This window comes from Salmo trutta, chromosome 27 (genome assembly GCF_901001165.1).
Source record: "Salmo trutta chromosome 27, fSalTru1.1, whole genome shotgun sequence".
Classification (NCBI taxonomy): domain Eukaryota; kingdom Metazoa; phylum Chordata; class Actinopteri; order Salmoniformes; family Salmonidae; genus Salmo; species Salmo trutta.
The window spans coordinates 5609024-5630197 of NC_042983.1; the positions used below are offsets into that span (position 1 = coordinate 5609024).

The 21174-nt window shown below is 42.0% G+C and overlaps 1 protein-coding gene across 2 annotated transcripts in view; it reads right to left on the minus strand.

The window, feature by feature from the left end:
- Window positions 1-20836, minus strand: part of oxct1a (3-oxoacid CoA transferase 1a) — a 132329-nt gene extending 111493 nt beyond the window's left edge. The window contains exons 1-3 of one of the 2 annotated variants that reach the window (XM_029716417.1): window positions 20648-20836; window positions 14073-14181; window positions 13572-13662 (exon numbers count right to left, since the gene is read on the minus strand). In XM_029716417.1, coding sequence (XP_029572277.1) covers window positions 13572-13662; window positions 14073-14181; window positions 20648-20752 — 305 coding nt within the window. In that variant the 5' untranslated portion in view covers window positions 20753-20836. Of the gene's footprint in view, window positions 1-13571; window positions 13663-14072; window positions 14182-16747; window positions 16896-20647 lie in introns of those variants that run through there. The other variant, XM_029716418.1, reaches the window with a different exon arrangement.
- Window positions 20837-21174: the final 338 nt, after the last annotated feature.

A 21174-nucleotide genomic window follows, 5' to 3' on the forward strand; every position in this document is an offset into this window, starting at 1 on the left:
CCAATTGCTGAGGATTCGTTAGTCATTTAAATCGATTTCAGAATAAGGCTGTAACATAACAAAAATGTGGAAAAAGTCAAGAGGTCTGAATACTTTCCAAAGGCACTGTATACTTTAGAGGAAAATGTACTGTTCTGGATGTGACACTATGCAAATTGTGTTTATATATTAAAAGATTTCTTCAACAAACTTCACAATAATACTTTTGTTGTCATCTGAAAATGCAGTGTACCTCAAAGAACCAATAAATCACTAGTATCTTGTATAGTCATTGCATAGGCTATCAAAGTGCACTCGTGGGTCCTGTCTTAACCAACCCTAAATGCACAAATGTGCTAAAAAATGCATTTACAATTCTTTAATTGAAAAACTCTATTTTCATTGCGAATTAAAGTGCTGCATACCTCAAATATAGAAATATATGGACTTTCATAACACTACAGGAAAATGTTATTATGGATGTGACATTCTGCATTATGGATGTGACTGGGTCCCAAAAGACAGAAAGCAAATGATGACACTGCACTCCATTTCAAATGCACAACATTTTAGTAATTTCATTATAGATCATTAAAGACTGATGTTTTATTTAAAATATTCAATGTTATTATCAAAACACCTACCGAGTAACAGAATAAACATTGAAAAACAAACTTAATTCACTTTTTTTTTTAAATATAAACTCATGCTTTGTGTTGATCTCACACCATTTAATCTGGCAGCGCATGCTCTATGAAATGGTACCTCCTCCCCCTGTTGTCCACAAAAGGACAAAAGTGACTGGACAACTTGACCTGCCGCCATCTAAGCCTTGTCTGGCAAGATGTACACAAATCCTGTGTGGTCGTTTCTCCTCAAGAACTGCATTTCAAATCAAATTTAAATATGTCACATGCGCCGAATACAACAGGTGTAGGTAGACCTTACCGTGAAATGCTTACTTACAAGCCCTTAACCGACAATGCGGTTCAAGAAAGAGTTAAGAAAATATTTACGAAGTAAACTAAAAGTATAAAATAATAAAAAGTAACAATAATGAGGCTATATACAGGTGGTACCGGTACCAAGTCAATGAGCGGGGGTACAGGTTAGTCAAGGTAATTTGTACATCAAGGAATGGGTAAAGTGACTATGCATAGATACACACCACATAGCAGCAGTGAAAAAATTAAATGGAGGGGGTCAATGTAAATTGTCCGGGTGGCCATGTGATTAATTGTTCAGCAGTCTTATGGCTTGGGAGAAGAAGATGTTAAGGAACCTTTTGGTCCTAGACTTGGTGCTCCGGTACCGCTTGCCGTGCAGTAGTAGAGAGTACAGTCTATGACTTGGGAGACTGGAGTCTTTGACAATTGTTTGGGCCTTACTCTGACACTACCTAGTATATACACCACCGTTCAAAAGTTTGGGGTCACTTAGAAATGTCCTTGTTTTTGAAAGAAAAGCACATTTTTTGTCCATTAAAATAACATAAAATTGAACAGAAATACAGTGTAGACATTATTAATGTTCATTGTAGCTCGAATCGGTTGCTTTTTTATGGAATATCTACAGAGACCCATTATCAGCGACCATCACTCCTGTGTTCCAATGGCACGCTGTGTTAGCTAATTCAAGTTTTTCATTTTAAAAGGCTAATTGATCATTAGAAAACACTTTTGCAATTATGTTAGCACAGCTGAAAACTGTTGTTCTGATAAAATAAGCAATAAAACTGGCCTTCTTTAGACTAGTTGAGTATCTGGAGCATCAGCATTTGTGGGTTTGATTACAGGCTCAAAATGGCCAGAAACAAAGGACTTTTTTCTGAAACTCGTCAGTCTATTCTTGTTCTGAGTAATGAAGGCTATTCCATGCGAGAAATTAACAAGAAACTGAAGATCTCGTACAACGCTGTGTACTACTCCCTTCACAGAACAGCGCAAACTGTCTATAACCAGAATAGAAAAAGTGGGAGGCCACAGTGCACAACTGAGCAAGAGGACAAGTACATGAGAGTGTCTAGTTTGAGAAACAGACGCCTCACAAGTCCTCAACTGGCAGCTTCATTAAACAGTACCCGCAAAACACCAGTTTCAGAGTCAACAGTGAACTGGCTCCAGGATGCTGGCCTTCTATAATTATATATATATTGCTCCAAAAAATAAAGGGAACACTAAAAAAACACATCCTAGATCTGAACAAATGAAATAATCTTATTAAATACTTTTATCTTTACATAGTTGAATGTGCTGACAACAAAATCACACAAAAATAATCAATGGAAATCCAATTTATCAACCCATGGAGGTCTGGATTTGGAGTCACACTCAAAATTTAAGTGGAAAACCACACTACAGGCTGATCCAACTTTGATGTAATGTCCTTAAAGCAAGTCAAAATGAGGCTCAGTAGTGTGTGTGGCCTCCACGTGCCTGTATTACCTCCCTACAACGCCTGGGCATGCTCCTGATGAGGTGGCATCCGCCAACTCCTGGACAGTCTGTGGTGCAACGTGGCGTTGGTGGATGGAGCGAGACATGATGTCCCAGATGTGCTCAATTGGATTCAGGTCTGGGGAACGGGCGGGCCAGTCCATAGCATCAATGCCTTCCTCTTGCAGGAACTGCTGACACACTCCAGCCACATAAGGTCTAGCATTGTCTTGCATTAGGAGGAACCCAGGGCCAACCGCACCAGCATATGGTCTCACAAGGGGTCTGAGGATCTCATCTCGGTACCTAATGGCAGTCAGGCTACCTCTGGCGAGCACATGGAGGGCTGTGCGGCCCCCCAAAGAAATGCCAGCCCACACCATGACTGACCCACCGCCAAACCGGTCATGCTGGAGGATGTTGCAGGCAGCAGAATGTTCTCCACGGCGTCTCCAGACTGTCACGTCATTCACGTGCTCAGTGTGAACCTGCTTTCATCTGTGAAGAGCACAGGGCGCCAGTGGCGAATTTGACAATCTTGGTGTTCTCTGGCAAATGCCAAACGTCCTGCACGGTGTTGGGCTGTAAGCACAACCCCAACCTGTGGACGTCGGGCCCTCATACCACCCTCATGGAGTCTGTTTCTGACCGTTTGAGCAGACACATGCACATTTGTGGCCTGCTGGAGGTCATTTTGCAGGGCTCTGGCAGTGCTCCTCCTGCTCCTCCTTGCACAAAGGCGGAGGTAGCGGTCCTGCTGCTGGGTTGTTGCCCTCCTACGGCCTCCTCCACGTCTCCTGATGTACTGGCCTGTCTCCTGGTAGCGCCTCCATGCTCTGGACACTACGCTGACAGACACAGCCAACCTTCTTGCCACAGCTCGCATTGATGTGCCATCCTGGATGAGCTGCACTACCTGAGCCACTTGTGTGGGTTGTAGACTCCGTCTCATGCTACCACTAGAGTGAAAGCACCGCCAGCATTCAAAAGTGACCAAAACATCAGCCAGGAAGCATAGGAACTGAGAAGTGGTCTGTGGTTACCACCTGCAGAACCACTCCTTTATTGGGGGTGTCTTGCTAATTGCCTATAATTTCCACCTGTTGTCTATTCCATTTGCACAACAGCATGTGAAATGTATTGTCAATCAGTGTTGCTTCCTAAGTGGACACTTTGATTTCACAGAAGTGTGATTGACTTGGAGTTACATTGTGTTGTTTAAGTGTTCCCTTTATTTTTTTGAGCAGTGTATATAAAGATATGACATAAAATGATAGAAAATTCCGTAAAGTCAGTGTGGAAGAGGTGAAAAAATGTATGTTGTCAATCAACAATGACAAGCCACCGGGTTCTGACAATCTGGATGGAAAAATGGAAAATGACTGAGGATGATATTGACACTCCTAATACCCTTTATTTATTTGAGCACCATATATATATATATATATATATATTTATTTATATATATATATATATTTATTTATATATTTATTTATATATATATATATATATATTTTTTTTTTTTTTTTTTTTTTTTTTTTTTAAATCGGCCGTTTGTAGCTACAAGTCATTTACAACATTAACAATGTCTACACTGTATTTCTGATCAATTTGATGTTATTTTAAAATGGACAGAAAAATGTGAAATGTCCTTGTTTTTGAAAGAAAAGCTAAGTCACCCCAAACTTTTGAACGGTAGTGTAGGTCCTGAATGGCAGGAAGCTTGGCCCCAGTGATGTACTGGGACGTACACACTACCCTCTTTAGCGCCTTACGGTCAGACGCCGAGCAGTTGCAGTACCATGCAGTGATGCAAACCATCAGGATGCTGTCGATGGTGCAGCTGTAGAACTTTGAGGATCTGAGGACCCCATGCCAAATCTTTTCAGTCTTCTGAGGGGGAAATGGTTTTGTCATGCCCTCTTCACGACTGTATTGCCGTGTTTAGACCATGATAGTTTGTTGGTGATGTGGACACAAAGGAACTTGAAACTCTCGACCGGCTCCACTACAGCCCCGTTGATGTTAATTGGGACCTGTTCAGCCCTCCTTTTCCTGTAGGCCACGATCAGCTCCTTTGTCTTGCTCACATTGAGGGAAAGGTTGCTGTCCTGGAACCACACTGCCAGGTCTCTGACGTCCTCCCTATAGGCTGTCTCAAAGTTGTCTGTGATTATGCCTACCACTGTTGTGTCGTCAGCAAACTTAAAATGTTGGAGTCGTGTTTGGCCACGCAGTCTTGCGTGAACAGGGAATACAGGAGGGGACTAAGCACGCACCCCTGAGGGACCCCAGTGTTGAGATCAGTGTGGCAGATGTGTTGTTGCCTACCCTTACCACCCAGGGGCAGCCCGTCAGGAAGTCCAGGAACCAGTTGCAGAGGGAGGTATTTTTTCCCAGTGTCCTTAGCTTAGTGATGAGTTTCGTGGGCACTTATGGTGTTGAACGCTGAGCTGTAGTCAATGAACAGCATTCTTAAATAAGTGTTCCTTTGTCCAGGTGGGAAAGGGCAGTGTAGAGTGTGATTGAGATTGATTCGTCTGTGGATCTGTTGGGGCGGTATGCGAATTGGAGTGGGTCTAAGGTATCCGGGATGATGTTGTTGATGTGGTAATCATTTAGCCAGGTTACCTTCGCTTCCTTGGGCACAGGGACTATGGTGGTCTGCTTGAAATATGTAGGTATTACAGACTCGGTCAGGGAGAGGTTGAAAATGTCAGTGAAGACACTTGCCGGTTGGTCCGCGCATGCTTTGAGTACACATCCTGGTAATCCGTCTAGCCCCGCGGCTTTGTGAATGTTGACCTGTTTAAAAAGGTCTTGCTCACATCGGTTACGGAGAGCATGATCACATAGTCGTCCGGAATAGCTGGTGCTCTCATGCATGCTTCAGTGTTGTTTGCCTCAAAGCGAGCATAAAAAGGCATTTAGCTCATATGGTCGGCTCATGTCACTGGGCTGGGTTTCCTTTTGTAGTCCATACTCGTTTTCTAGCCCTGCTACATCTGACGAGCGTCAGAGCTGGTGTAGTAGGATGCAATCTTAATCCTGTATTGACGCTTTGCCTGTTTGATGGTTTGTCTGAGGGAGTAGCGGGATTTCTAATAAGTGTCCGGTTAGTGTCCCGCTCTTTGAAACCGGCAGCTCCAGCCTTTAGCTCAATGAGGATGTTGCCTGTTATCCATGGCTTCTGGTTGGGATATCTACGTACAGTCAGTGTGGGGACGACATCGTCGATGCACTTATTGATGAAGCCGGTGACTGAGGTGGTATACTCCTCAATGCCATTGGAGGAATCCCGGAACATACTCCAGTCTGCGCTAGAAAAACAGTCCTGTAGCGTAGCATCCGCGTCATCTGACCACTTCCGTATTAAGCAAGTCACTGGTAGCTCCGGCTTTAGTTTTAGCTTGTAAGCAGGAATCAGGAGGATAGATTTATGGTCAGATTTGCCAAATGGAGGGCGAGGGAGAGCTTTGTATGTGTCTCTGTGTGTGGAGTAAAGGTGGTCTAGAGTTTTTCCCCCTCTGGTTGCACATGTGACATGCTGGTAGAGATGAGGTAAAACAGATTTAAGTTGGCCTGCATTAAAATCCCCGGCCACTAGGGGCGCCACTTCTGGATGAGCATTTATTTGTTTGCTTATGGCCTTATACAGCTCGTTGAGTGCTGTCTTAGTGCCAGCATCATTTTGTGGTGGTATATAGACGGCTACGAATAATAATTGCACGTTGGCCAATAGAACGGTGGTAGTGGAGGTTTACTCACTCACCTACGAATTCTCAGAAGGCAGCCCGACCCCCACCCCCAGTATATCCTTCGCATTGGACTCGTTAAAGAAAACATCTTTGTCCAGTTTGAGGTGAGTAATCGCTGTTCTGATGCCCAGAAGCTCTTTTCGGTGATATCAGAAGGTAGCAGCAACATTATGTACAAAATAAGCACAAAAAAAAGTTAACGCGAAATCACTAACAAAAGAGCACAGTTGGTTATGAGCCCGTAAAACGGCAGGCATCCCCTCCGGGGCCATTCAGTGTATACCTCTAATAATAGAATCAGGGATTGATACACCCATTTCATTCCCTTGTTTATTTGAGATAACTGGACTTATTCCTCACTCATCCCTACTATATCTTGACGTCTTTCCCATGAAGGGTTAAACTTCTTCATGGGAATTATAACCTACCAGTGGCACAGGGTTTGCACTTTCGTAAACATTTCTTGTCAGATCGTAAATCATCTGAGGCTTGAAAGCTGCAGTTCACAAGCAGCATGGCAGACACAGGTACAGACCAATGTTGTCACTGTGGGGTACCCGTAGTTACTCATGGAAGTAAACAAACTCAGCATGACCGGTGAAAGTTTATGGATTTTTAAGACCTTAATTATGTTTATGTGATGTATTATGCAGTGTGATCACATGCAATGCTCCAGTTAGCAGAACAATGCATGATTGCAGTTCATATGAGCCCACGCGAAATATATCACACACAGATAAAGATTGGCCGCTAGCTTGTTTGCTAACATAAGCACACTTCGGAAGCAGTAGAAAGGGCATGAACATTCTATCATGATCGAGTTATGCTGACTAGTGAGTCATTGATCATGTTATGAAGTGTAATTAACAGTCACATCCGTTACGCTTAGAACGAGTACTGACAAAGAGAGAAAGGAAATCAATATCACCTAAGCCCTTGATGAAAGTTAGCTTTGCTCAGAAACTTTGCATACAATCTTACTCGAAACACATCCACGATAACAACATTTCCTTAAAAATGTTTGATGTGACACTGCCTGTCCAAATCAGCGTTCTATTCTTTATTAGCACTCAATGGACAAACATTTGTTTGATATAGTTTCACTAACCTTCCGACTTAGTCAGAAACACAGGGGGACAGATGTAAGTACCAAAACAAGTTCTGCGAGCCGTTGCCAAAAGCTATGCAATCGGGTTGACTGATCATACTTATTTGGAGACTTTGCATCCTACTTAGTAACAATAACATTCAATTTCGCAAATGTAAAGGCCAAATGTAGTCTTCACTTCAAAATACACACATTCAAGGTAAATATGAAAGTAGTTTAATTAGGAAATACGTTTTTTAGTTTTTTCATGCTCAGGTTGACCTTACTATGGAATTGCTCTAAAGTGAAAAGGCAGCGCATTAGGGGGAATAAAAATTAACCTCAATGAACCTATGCACCCCCTCTCTCCCTCCCACTCTGTAGAGTTTCTTGCCTCCCCACCTTTCTTCCAACTCCTTGCCTGCCCCGGCTTTCCCCCTTCACCGACTCCATTATGTTTTCCACAGGGCTCAGATTACCACGAAAAGCATCTATGTGTCACAGGAAGAGGTGGAGGAGAGCAGACCTCCTCTTGATAGACAGCCAAACCAGCGCCGTAGACAGTAACATACAGACACAGATACAGCTTCAGCTACCGCTGGCCTGACTGCTGCAGGCACAAAAAAAGTTGAGGGTTTATGCCAGGGTTCCTTCTTCCATTCTAAGATATATTGAAACCTGACATATCGTAAGTAGTGTAGGCATATCTGGTTCTTGGGAGTTGAAAGACTGGCCTGTTAGAGCTACTGCTGGGCTGAGAGCAGTCACAATGGTTTATACAGTTGCCTCAAGAGGGCATAGAAACTAATGAGCCCATTTGCCCTGACAAAGAAAAGGCTGGGAAGTGCGCCAGGCCAGCAGTCACAATAGTCTCTCAGTGACAGTTGTTAACCAATAGTAGTGATATGCAGTAAATAAAACTATTCTTTTTAATTCCAGGTAGCAATGTGTCACCAGTCTGTCTTGTGACCGACCCATATAAGCAGTTCACTAAAGACATATACTGAGTGGCTTCATGGACCTCAGGTTATTATAGTAAACCAAAACTGAAACCAAAACGAATCATGAAAAAACTATTTTGTAAACTGAAACAAAATAATTAAGAAATCTGTTTGAAAAACTAAAACTATACTGAAAATATTATCTAAACAGAGAGAAAGAAAGAGAAACAGACAGAGACAGTCAGAGACAGACAGAGTTTGAAGGACAAGAACGCCACAGGGTTCAGAGAACAGTAGACTACAAGTTCTTAACTTATGTTTGCTATCATTTTCTTTTCTATTTTGCCTATAAAAAAAACATTCCTTCTCAGATTCCTGACAGTTGTCTGACTAGTAGACATATCAAATTGTCTAATCTGGGTCGGGTATAGGCCTGTACCCAGACATTTTATATCATTCAAATTCCCAAAGGTTTTTCACTCTAAAACAGGGATCATCAAATAGATTCAGCCATGTGATGAAATAATTTGTAGACTGCAAATGGAGCGCAAGACTCCTAAACAGATACAATATTTGACTAAAACATAATCCTTTCAAACCTTGGTTACATTTGTATACAGTGAGGGAAAAAAGTATTTGATCCCCTGCTGATTTTGTACGTTTGCCCACTGACAAATAAATGATCAGTCTATAATTTTAATGGTAAGTTTATTTGAACAGTGAGAGACAGAATAACAACAACAAAAATCCAGAAAAATGCATGTCAAAAATGTTATAAATTGATTTGCATTTTAATGAGGGAAATAAGTATTTGACCCCCTCTCAATCAGAAAGATTTCTGGCTCCCAGGTGTCTTTTATACAGGTAACGAGCTGAGATTAGGAGCACACTCTTAAAGGGAGTGCCCCTAATCTCAGCTTGTTACCTGTATAAAAGACATCTGTCCACAGAAGCAATCAATCAGATTCCAAACTCTCCACCATGGCCAAGACCAAAGAGCTCTCCAAGGATGTCAGGGACAAGATTGTAGACCTACACAAGGCTGGAATGGGCTACAAGACCATCGCCAAGCAGCATGGTGAGAAGGTGACAACATTTGATACGATTTTTCACAAATGGAAGAAATACAATAGAACTGTCAATATCCCTCGACCTGGGGCTCCATGCAAGATCTCACCTCGTGGAGTTGCAATGATCATGAGAACAGTGAGGAATCAGCCCAGAACTACACGGGAGGATCTTGTCAATGATCTCAAGGCAGCTGGGACCATAGTCACCAAGAAAACAATTGGTAACACACTACGCCGTGAAGGACTGAAATCCTGCAGCGCCCGCAAGGTCCCCCTGCTCAAGAAAGCACATATACATGCCCGTTTGAAGTTTACCAATGAACATCTGAATGATTCAGAGGACAACTGGGTGAAAGTGTTGTGGTCAGATGAGACCAAAATGGAGTTCTTTGGCATCAACTCAACTCGCCGTGTTTGGAGGAGGAGAAATGCTGCCTATGACACCAAGAATACCATCCCCACCGTCAAACATGGAGGTGGAAACATTATGCTTTGGGGGTGTTTTTCTGCTAAGGGGACAGGACAACTTCACTGCATCAAAGTGACGATGGACAGGGCCATGTACCGTCAAATCTTGGGTGAGAACCTCCTTCCCTCAGCCAGGGCATTGAAAATGGGTCGTGGATGGGTATTCCAGCATGACAATGACCCAAAACACACGGCCAAGGCAACAAAGGAGTGGCTCAAGAAGAAGCACATTAAGGTCCTGGAGTGGCCTAGCCAGTCTCCAGACCTTAATCCCTCCCTGTGGAGGGAGCTGAAGGTTCGAGTTGCCAAACGTCAGCCTCGAAACCTTAATGACTTGGAGAAGATCTGCAAAAGAGGAGTGGGACAAAAACCCTCCTGAGATGTGTGCAAACCTGGTGGCCAACTACAAAAAACGTCTGACCTCTGATTGCCAACAAGGGTTTTGCCACCAAGTACTAAGTCATGTTTTGCAGAGGGGTCAAATACTTATTTCCTTCATTAAAATGCAAATCAATATAACATTTTACATGCGTTTTTCTGGATTTTTTGGTTGTTATTCTGTCTCGCACTGTTCAAATAAACTTACCATTAAAATTATAGACTGATCATTTCTTTGTCAGTGGGCAAATGTACAAATTCAGCAGGGGATCAAATACTTTTTTCCCCTCACTGTATGATCACGATGTGTCTCTCTATGTGTGGGAATATTTGGGAACGGATTTCCAAAATGTAAATCTTGTATCTGATCTACTGGTGTTTTTACAGTCTTTTACGCCAAACAATGAAAATTTCAAAAACAATGAAATGTTTTCTTGCTCAGAAAACTATGGGGCCAAATAAAAACCACCTGCGGGCCACCAGTTGGGGAAACCTGGTCTAAAATGACTGGTTCTTCAGGTTTCTATCAAACAGTTTAGGTACAGTATAGAGGGAGGCACATAAAACATTTCCCCTGCTGCTTGTTCTTTCGGTGGATGTCCTCTTCATAGCTTAGCATGGCCAGAATAATTTTATCCAGCTCCTGTGGCATGTCTGGGATGTTCCAAAGTCATCTCTTTATAAACTAACACACTGAAATGGAGTAAACGAAGAGACAAGAATATAACTCTGGCAGCAAGTTCACAACTACTTTTGGATTCAGTCTGTCCCACTGCTTCACATTAAGCCTACACACGTGCAGTTAAGTCGTAGGCCAACATGAATTAAGTATGAAGCATTTCTCTGCTTTCTGAAGACAAACAGACACTTTGTTCCAGTCGGTGCTTCATCCTTAGAGAGTTGGTCCTGCAGTTCACCACACGTCTAGCAGGATTAGTTCATCCTCACTGATAGCTTGGGTTGAAACTAGCCAACCACTCAGCACAGTGGTCAGTCCCTCCCTCCGGTCACTGGTGCAAAACAGCTCCCCTGACCCTAAAAGACCAGATAACACTACATCGATAGAAAATCGAGACAGTTTAGGAGTGGGTGAAAACTGTCATTTAAGGTCAGGACCCCTTGTGAAAGGTGCTTTGACCCCAGCTCTGTGTGGAAGTTGTGTAGATTGTAAAACTGACCTTAGATTAGCATCTTGGGGCAAATTTATCCTACACCCCTGGTCCCACACACAGAAGCTTCATTATGAGAAACTCTTGTTTAAAATGTTTGGACCTGACAGGGTCTCTGTTGGAGTTCAGTGATTATAAACATATTCTAAATGGTTTTATAAAACACTGATCATGATCGCAGCAAAGAGGAGAATGCACACATTCTCCTGAAGTTGGGTTCTCAACTAGCACTGCATCTGTGGCAACAAACATTTCCTAACAGCAGTAAAAAAAATCAAGGTTGAGATAATTGAAGTGAATGGAAAATCAAGTCTACTAGTCAGACACAGATGAAAAGTAATTTGGTGCAAGAATATACAGTTGAAGTCGGAAGTTTACATACACTTAGGTTAGAGTCATTAAAACTTGTTTTACAACCACTCCACAATTCTTTTGTTAAACTATAGTTTTGGCAAGTCGGTTAGGACATCTACTTTGTGCATGACACAAGTAATTTTTCCAACAACTGTTTACAGACATCTTATTTCACTTAATCACAATTCCAGTGGGTCAGAAGTTTACAAACACTAAGTTGACTGTGCCTTTAAACAGCTTGGACAATTCCCGAAAATGATGTCATGGCTTTAGAAGTTTCTGATAGGCTAACTGACATAATTTGAGTCAATTGGAGGTGTACCTGTGGATGAATTTTAAGGCTTACCTTCAAACTCAGTGCATCTTTTCTTGACATCATGGGAAAATCAAAAGAAATCAGCCAAGACCTCAGAAAGAAAAAAAAAGTAGACCTCCACAAGTCTGGTTCATCCTTGGGAGCAATTTCCAAATGCCTGAACGTACCACGTTCATCTGTACAAACAATAGTACACAAGTATAAACACCATGGGACCATGCAGCCGTCATACCGCTTAGGAAGGAGACGTGTTCTGTCTCCTAAAGAAGAATGTACTTTGGTGCGAAAAGTGCAAATCAATCCCAGACAGCAAAGGACCTTGTGAAGATGCTGGAGGAAACAGGTACAAAAGTATCTATATCCACAGTAAAACGAGTCCTATATCGACATAACCTGAAAGGCCGCTCAGCAAGGAAGAAGCCACTGCTCCAAAACCGCCATAAAAAAAGCCAGCCTACAGTTTGCAACTGCACATGGGGACAAAGATTGTACTTTTTGAAGAAATGTCCTCTGGTCTTATGAAACAAAAATATAAACTGTTTGGCCATAATGACCATCGTTACGTTTGGAGGAAAAAGGGGGGGCTTGCAAGCCGAAGAACACCATCCCAACCGTGAAGCATGGGGGTGGCAGCATCATGTTGTGGCGGTGCTTTGCTGCAGGAGGGACTGGTGCACTTCACAAAATAGATGGCATCATGAGAAGGAAAATTATGTGGATATATTGAAGCAACATCTCAAGACATCAGTCAGGAAGTTAAAGCTTGGTCACAAATGGGTCTTCCAAATGGACAATGACCCCAAGCATACTTCCAAAGTTGTGACAAACTGGCTTAAGGACAACAATGTCAAGGTATTGGAGTGGCCATCACAAAGCCCTGATACTCAATCCTATAGAAAGTTTGTGGGCAGAACTGAAAAAGTGTGTGTGAACAAGGAGGCCTACAAACCTGACTCAGTTACACCAGCTCTGTCAGGAGGAATGGGCCAAAATTCACCCAACTTATTGTGGGAAGCTTGTGGAAGGCTACCTGAAACGTTTGACCCAAGTTAAACAATTTAAAGGCAATGCTACCAAATACTAATTAAGTGTATGTAAACTTCCCACTGGGAATGTGATGAAAGAAATAAAAGCTGAAATAAATCATTTTCTCTACTATTATTCCGACATTTCACATTCTTAAAATAAAATGGTGATCCTAACTGACCTAAGACAGGCAAGTTTTACAAGGATTAAATGTCAGGAATTGTTAAAAACTTTAAATATATTTGGCTAAGGTGTATGTAAACTTCCGACTTCAACTGTATAAACAATACTGAAATGAGAGGAGAATTTCACCACACTTAAACTAAAATGTAAACAAACAAATTACGTGACGTGGAAATCAATCCAGCCATGGCAGAAATGTAAACAACTAATTTATCCTGTCCTCTCTCAACTTGGCCATTCATTATTGAAACAAAGAGGGTGGGATTTGAGTGTGCTGAGGTCGTCGTGACAACTTTCAAAAGCATGGCCACCACCATTGAATGCACCCACAGTTTTGGGTTGCATGCAGGAACCTGCACATGTGTGCAAACACACATGAAGACACCCACCCCCACTGACTCACTTACCCAGCATTGTTGCTGACGGCTGTGAGGCTCTTTACACCAGTCTTTAATAAACTGTTGATAAGGTTCTCTGGGATGCCACACAAACCAAACCCTAGTGAGAGAGAAAGAGAATCAATCAATCAATCAATGTTTACAGTCATTTCTATTGAAAAGGAGAGCATGGCCCATTACTATGATGTGGACACAGGGCAATGTGTGAGTGAGAATTTCCCCTGCTGAAAAAGCAACATGCCATGAACTGGTTCATATAACAAATTTTCCCATATCCAAGTTGATCTATATCCTACCTGTAAGAGATGGGTATTAACAATATTATAATAGTCCCACCTTGCCCTCCGATAGGCTAGGTGGAATGTTTTTTGCTTACACTCCTATCAAATTCTTTCAAATCTATGAAGTGTTAAGGGGTAAACAGTCTACAGTAACAGCTGCATTTGTAATGCATCACAGGAAAAAGCCCTTTCAAACCCCAGTGTAGTCCTGATGGTCTCCTGATATTACCTCCCACTAGGATAGTGGCTCCACTGGGGATGTCCTTAACAGCGTCTGTGGGGTCTGTGTAGAACTGGGAGTTTCTCTGGCTGGAGGTGGTATAGGAGCAGCCACACATCTGGGGAACACAGAGGAACAGTCCAAGTTTATTATAGTAAACAAAAACTAAAATCATAGAATAAAATATTTAGTAATCTGAAATAAAACAACAAACCTGTTTGAAAAACAAACTATACTGAAACTACTTTCTCTTAAACTAACAAAAAAGAATTATACATAGAGGGCAAAAAACTAAATGAGGTTTTCAAACTACTGTATCTGGTGGTCACATTGACTTTAAAATTTAAAAAGGTAGACTCAGCAAAATGACGTTGCTATGAGCAGCTATTGGACGCGTTTGAGTGGTAAGGCTAAAGCAACCGACTAAAAAGTCAAGGAGTGAAGACGGGGGAGGTGCATCTGTGACAGCCGGGTCAAAAAAAAATAAAGAATGATTGGTTGACAATAGAGCCTCCCACAATGCAGGCGATGGCTCCAGGAGGAAGTTGGTGAAGAGCAACTGCTGAAACTTGCAGTTGACTGCAGTCAAAACTTCATGACCATTGATCACATCAAGTTCATGAAGTTGGCATGTAGGCGCAAGTCCGACCATTTTTATCCACTGAATGCAACACACTTTGAAAAGGCCAACGATAGTCACCGACTTCACAAAAGTGATCCGCTGTAACGTAGCCATTGAGACGAGCACGATGCAAGACTTTGCTCTCACACAGTCACAGAGTATCAGCGCATGCTTCATGCTGCTACAATGTGGTAGCTACAAGACCAAAACAGCTGAGAACTTTAGCCTCACAGGGAGGGCACAAACTCAATATACTTTAAAATGACTAAAACCAAATCAACCTGTGTAGTAATAATGGATCTACATTCATATAGTTTCTTGACTGTGTCCAGCTCACTAATAAATCACTGAAATGAAAGCTAGAAAGTCAGCGAGAATCAAAAATTCCAAGAACGATGGATTTTTTGGGCAAATTTTCACAGCAAGAAAACCAATTGCACCGGGGGCCGCATTCGGACCTCCTTGAAGAAGACCAAACGCTGCCCCTGGTGCAAAATGAGTTTGATCCCCCTAAACAAGGCAATCAGCCCTATAAAAATCAGCACTTCACATTGACCGCAGTGAGATAAAAACCAAGGCCTATAGTAAAGAATGTATTCAACTACAGCACAGGAAAGATAAACAAGAAAGGCAACACACAACAAACAAAGTGGACATGTGGCAAGGAAACAGACTGGTGGGATCTTGGGAACTCTGCAATGAAGCAAATTTCTCCAGCTGAGACGTGGAAAGCAGACGGAAGCCGTTTAACCTCATCAAGCTTTTTATTTTCAGCCATTATCCCACCACTGGCTCATCCATTAACTCCTCTGCTGTAACTAATTATATCCACCGTACCGGACTACTGTAGACGGAAGGCTCACTGGAGGAAATCGGAAGCCTGGTGGATCTGAGACGGTCTCTGACAATACAGAAGTTATTTTTCTTAGCTCTGACATTAGCCTCAAGTCCCTGAAGTACAAAATAAAATATTATTCAAATGTCTGCAACCACCCCCTGAATGTAATTCATTTAGTAGTCTGTAATAACCAGCTTAAGTTGACACCCATTATCCCACCTTCCACGCTACTATGATCCACTGAACTATCGGGCAAGAGTATGGCGTGAACTATCGGGCAGGAGTATGATGGATTTCTGTCATTTGACATACATGGCTCGACTTTTCCCTCAGCTCATGTAAAAATGAATTAGATATTATGGCCAATCAAGTGGAAGGAATATGATCCCAGAAGGAAAAAAAAACACTTCCAAAATTAGGTTTGACTGTAAACCTTGGACCAGCATCTTGTGTTAAAAGGCCCAGTGAAGTCAAAAACGTGACAGTTCTGTATTTTATAGGTCCACACTATAGAAGATGGAATAATACTGTGAAATTGCATACACCAGGCGGTAAATTAGTTGATAGACCAACAATAAACATAGTTCCAAACCTCCCTGTCAATAACAGCTAGATTTAGTTTTTCCCTCCCCTATCAGACCACTCCCAGTCGTAATAAAATTACTGTTTGAGAAATTTAAATTTTTTTTCTTTTTGAACCTTTAAAATTGAAAACAATCACATAATGGTACTTGATTGTTACCGAGAAAATATTTGTTATCGTGATAAAAAAAACAGTGGCATTGGGCCATTAAGGGTATATACCCAGGCTGACCTAGATGGAACCTTTCAGGAAAATAAACGACCATTAGCTTTATTTACTGTTATAACCTACAACACCTTATCTTAGGGTCAGTCTACACACACTGTACTGTGGCACTAAATAACACACAGCAGCAACTGCATTACATGTGACTAAAGGAGGTCAAAACACAAACAATACAACATGTTATAGGATTACTGAGAGGCTAACTTCTATTGTTAATGGAATGCACAATAAAATGCATAGAACATTAATGGCATTGTGTCAATGACTGTAATTCCCTAATCATTGTGGTGTGTAGCAAAGTACCTCAACTCCTCCACGGAGTTGAGAGCAGACTAGAGTTTTTGAAATGAACCTCCCGACTCCTTCGAGTGGCTATGCAGTCGATACTTCAAAAAGATACATTCTTAAACCCTTACCGTGTTCTTATGTTTGTCCTCGGTTGTTGTGTGCCTTTCTTTGTTTGCTGAAATCCATACTTTTTAATAAAAAACTTTAATCAAATACAACCACCGACTGTTTCCTCGTATCGCCTGACAGCGACTCGATGTAGTCGGAGGTACACTCCGCCCACTCATGTCTCCACACAACTCCATTGATGTGAAGTGCATCGTTGAGTTTTACTTGGCTATGTAATGTGCTGTACACACTCAAATTCACTTATTCTAGAACAGAACTGCAAACATAGACAAGATTAACAATACCCTTATTGGAGAACTGTAGGCATGGCTTTATTTTCTATTCTACTACCGGTAGACTACACCTCAGGTTACAGAGACTGTTCTGCACTGCAGTTGTACGTGCCTCTAATTTTGGCTGTCCTTTTAGTGCACATGGCTTGCAAAGGGTCCGGGGGCACTGGGTTGCAACGCAATGGAAACATTCTTGGGCTTCTGAGTTATACTACATTGGTAGAAGTGAATTCTTTATACACTCTAGCTGGGGGAGTGTCTTCAATGGGAACTAGCTACTGTACACAAATGAACACAGTGGCACTGGCAAAACAAACAATTGGTCACATTAAATTGGAATCCTAAGTACTTTCTCAACCAAGGTCATGTGAGTGTGTACGGGTGACAGACTCGTTATAGTAGCTACAACAGTAGCCAGCCAACATAGGCTAAATAGCTAACATGCTGAGAAACATGTATGTGTCCAGCTACAGGTGGTGTGTTTGAATTTAGAAAATGCTATGTTATAAATAAATAAAAAATACAGTACCATTCAAGGGTTTTTCTTTATTTATACTATTTTCTATATTGTAGAATAATAGTGAAGACATCAAAACTATGACATAACATATGGATCATGTAGTAACCCAAAAAGTGTTAAACAAAACAAAATATATTTTATATTTGAGATTCTTCAAAGAATCTCAGCTGAAACCAGGATTCATCCGTGAATAGCACACTTCTTTAGCATGCCAGTGGCAATCAAAGGTGAGCATTTTCCCACTGAAGTCGGTTACGACGCCGAACTGCAGTCAGGTCAAGACCCTGGTGAGGACGATGAGCACGCAGATAAGCTTCCCTGAGATGGTTTCTGACGGTTGGTGCAGAAATTCTTTGGTTGTGCAAACCCAGTTTCATCAGCTGTCCGGGTGGCTGGTCTCAAACGATCCCGCAGGTGAAGAAGCCGGATGTAGAGGTCCTGGGCTGGGGTGGTTACACATGGTCTTTGGTTGTGAGGCCGCTTGGATGTATTGCCAAATTCTCCAAAAACGATGTTGGTAGAGAAATTAGCATGGAGTGCTGCATCAGATGACCTGGCCTCCACAATCACCCGACCTCAACCCAATTGAGATGGTTTGGACCGCAGAGTGACGGAAAAGCAGCCAACAACGCTCAGCATATGTGGGAACTCTTTCAAGAATGTTGGAAAAGCATTCCAGGTGAAGCTGGTTGAGAGAATGCCAAGAGTGTGCAAAGCTGTCATCAAGGCAAAGGGTGGCTACTTTGAAGAATCTAAAATACTACTTGATTCCATATGTGTTATTTCATAGTTTTGAATGTCTCGTCTTTGGCCACATTCACGTGTCAAACAAAAACACCCTAAGGATTAGTTGACAATAGATCCTCCCACAATGCAGGCGATAGCTGCTGGATGAAGTAGGTGAAGAGCAACTACAGAAACCTGTAGTCAACTCAGTCAAAACTTTGACCTTTGATCACATGATTTTTGTCAAGTTCATGAAGTCAACATGTAGGGGCAAGTCTGACCATTTTATCCCCATAATGCAACACACTTTGAAAGGCAGTGAATAACGATGGTCACCGACTTAACAAAAGTGATCCTCTCGAAAGCGCACAGTCTTCAAAAATAGAAGGCAATCGGAAGGAGGCAAGATCAAGTGGGACACGTGTGAACAACAGGCACGACGATTTCCACTAGTTACCACAATCAGAGTAACAATTGTCTATATCGTAAAAATGTTGCTTTTATGGTTAGGTTAGGCATAAGGTTAGCAGTGTGGTCAAGGTTAGGTTCAAAATCACATTTTAACATAAGCAACTGTAGAAATAAACAGGGTTTATGACTTTGTGCCTGTGGTAACTAGTGACGACCAGGCACAACTCCGATATAAAGTGTTTTTCCTCAAAGTTGCCGGGATGTCACGTGTCCTACTTATATCAGTACACTTGTAACAACCTAATCATTACGAAACTTCTATTCAATCAAACGAGCCACATTAGACAAATAAGCCATTACATTTTGTGTTAACCAAATTCGACACTCATTGACCATACAAAAACTCCTCGCTTGGTGAGGGAAAAAAAGAAAGAAAAGAAATACGACAGATTTTGGGGCCAATTGTCCCTCTCACTTCGCCTCTTCCTTTCGGGAGAAGATTTGAAATAGACAAGATGGTGGCGTACACAATATTGGATTCCTTCATGAAGCAAATAATGGATTTATTTTTATAACAGAGCATTTTCTAAATTCAATCGTACCACCTGCAACTGGACACGGAAACGCGTTCTCTGGAGTGATAATCACGCTTCACCATCTGGCAGTCCGACAGACAAAGCTGGGTTTGGCGAATTCCAGGAGAACACTACCTTCCCCAATGTATAGTGCCAACTGTAAAGTTTGGTGGATGGGGAATAACGGTCTGGGGCTGTTTTTCATGGTTTGGGCTAGTCCCCTTAGTTCCAGGGAAATCTTAATGCTACAACATACAATGTAATTCTAGACGATTCTGTACTTCCAACTTTGTGGCAACAGTTTTGGGAAGGCCCTTTCCTGTTTCAGCATAACAATACCCCTGTGCACAAAGCGAGGTCAATACAGAAACGGTTTGTCAAGATCGGCGCGCAAGAACATGACTCGCCTGCACATGGGCCCTGGCCTCAACCTAATTGAACACCTTTGGGATGAATTGGAACGCCACCACAAGCCAGGCCTGATCTTCCAACATCAGTGCACGACCTCACTAATACTCTTGTGGCTGAATCGATACAAGTCCTCGCAGCAATGTTTCAACATCTAGTGGAAGGCCTTCCCAGAAGAGTGGAGGCTGTTATAGCAGCAAAGGGGTGACCAACTCCATATGAATGCCCATGATTTTGGTGTTATTTCGGGGGGGTTCGCACACCAAGCAAGGAGTTTTTGTATGGAGGTCAATGAGTGTCGAATTTGGTTAACAAAAATTAGGTTGTTACAAGTGCACTGATATAAGTAGGACACGTGACATCCCGGCAACTTTGAGGAAAAACACTTTATATCGGAGTTGTGCCTGGTCGTCACTAGTTACCACAGGCACAAAGTCATAAACCCTGTTTATTTCTACAGTTGCTCTTCTTAAAATGGAATGAGATGTTCTACGAACATGTGTCCACATACTTTTGGTCATGTAGTGTACATGTTTGGCCGAATTGAGAACAAAGAAAGTATTGCCAATACCAGCTTAGAAGAAAAATAAGGAGACGTTTTGCATAGGCAAACCTGTAACATCCAGTTATGGATAAAAAAAGATTTGGTTACATCACATTGTCTGGTGTACAATCTGTAGCTAGGAAATACCTATGATGAATAGCATGGAATGGAAGCATCAAACATCACGCGCATTTATAAAAAGGTATCATCATTACTGGTAGCTTAACATTAGCTACTTCATCTAATATTTTATAGGGCAAGCCTATACTGTAAATTAAAATAATTAATTTGGATTTCAATTTAGGGGTTAAAATTGAAGGTGCCCTATGTGTCCCAAGCACTAAAGGCAAAGTCTCCCAATCGCTGTAGCTAGTTAGCTAGCTATATAGCGGTCTATTCGTATTTAGTCTTATGTTATTTCATTGACGCATTTTGATACTGACCTTGAACATGGAATGGGTGATGGAGTTTAAATTGGGTCTGCAGGTGGCAGATAGATTTTTCAATAATAAATTCTCCGCTCTTGACAATACTTTGAGGGCCGCCATGTTTTTGGAGCTAACCACCAGTCTTGAAAAAGATGAGCAACGTGGGCTACCGGGCGTTTGTGTTGTGTGTGTGTGATCCCAGCTGGTTAAATGACACTGAAACTAGAAGGGTGTACGGGGCGGGGCTAGCGGAGGAGAGACAGAGGCTCGGCGAAGCTCATTATAATTTAACCGTTTCGCTGCTAGCCACTCATGGATCCGAGTGCGCGGGCTTTTGTTCTAGCCTAGCCCATATGCTATCAACCGATTTAAAAATAACTATTCATTTTGTTATACATGTTCTTGGCTGGACCAAGCCTTCACTGTGGGTTCCCCAAACCAGCATTGACTGCACTATATAAATGTAATCACCAAGAACATAATTATATGCAATTGACAGAGTGGACAAATCCATGGATATTTGGAGCAAACATGTCGTGGAT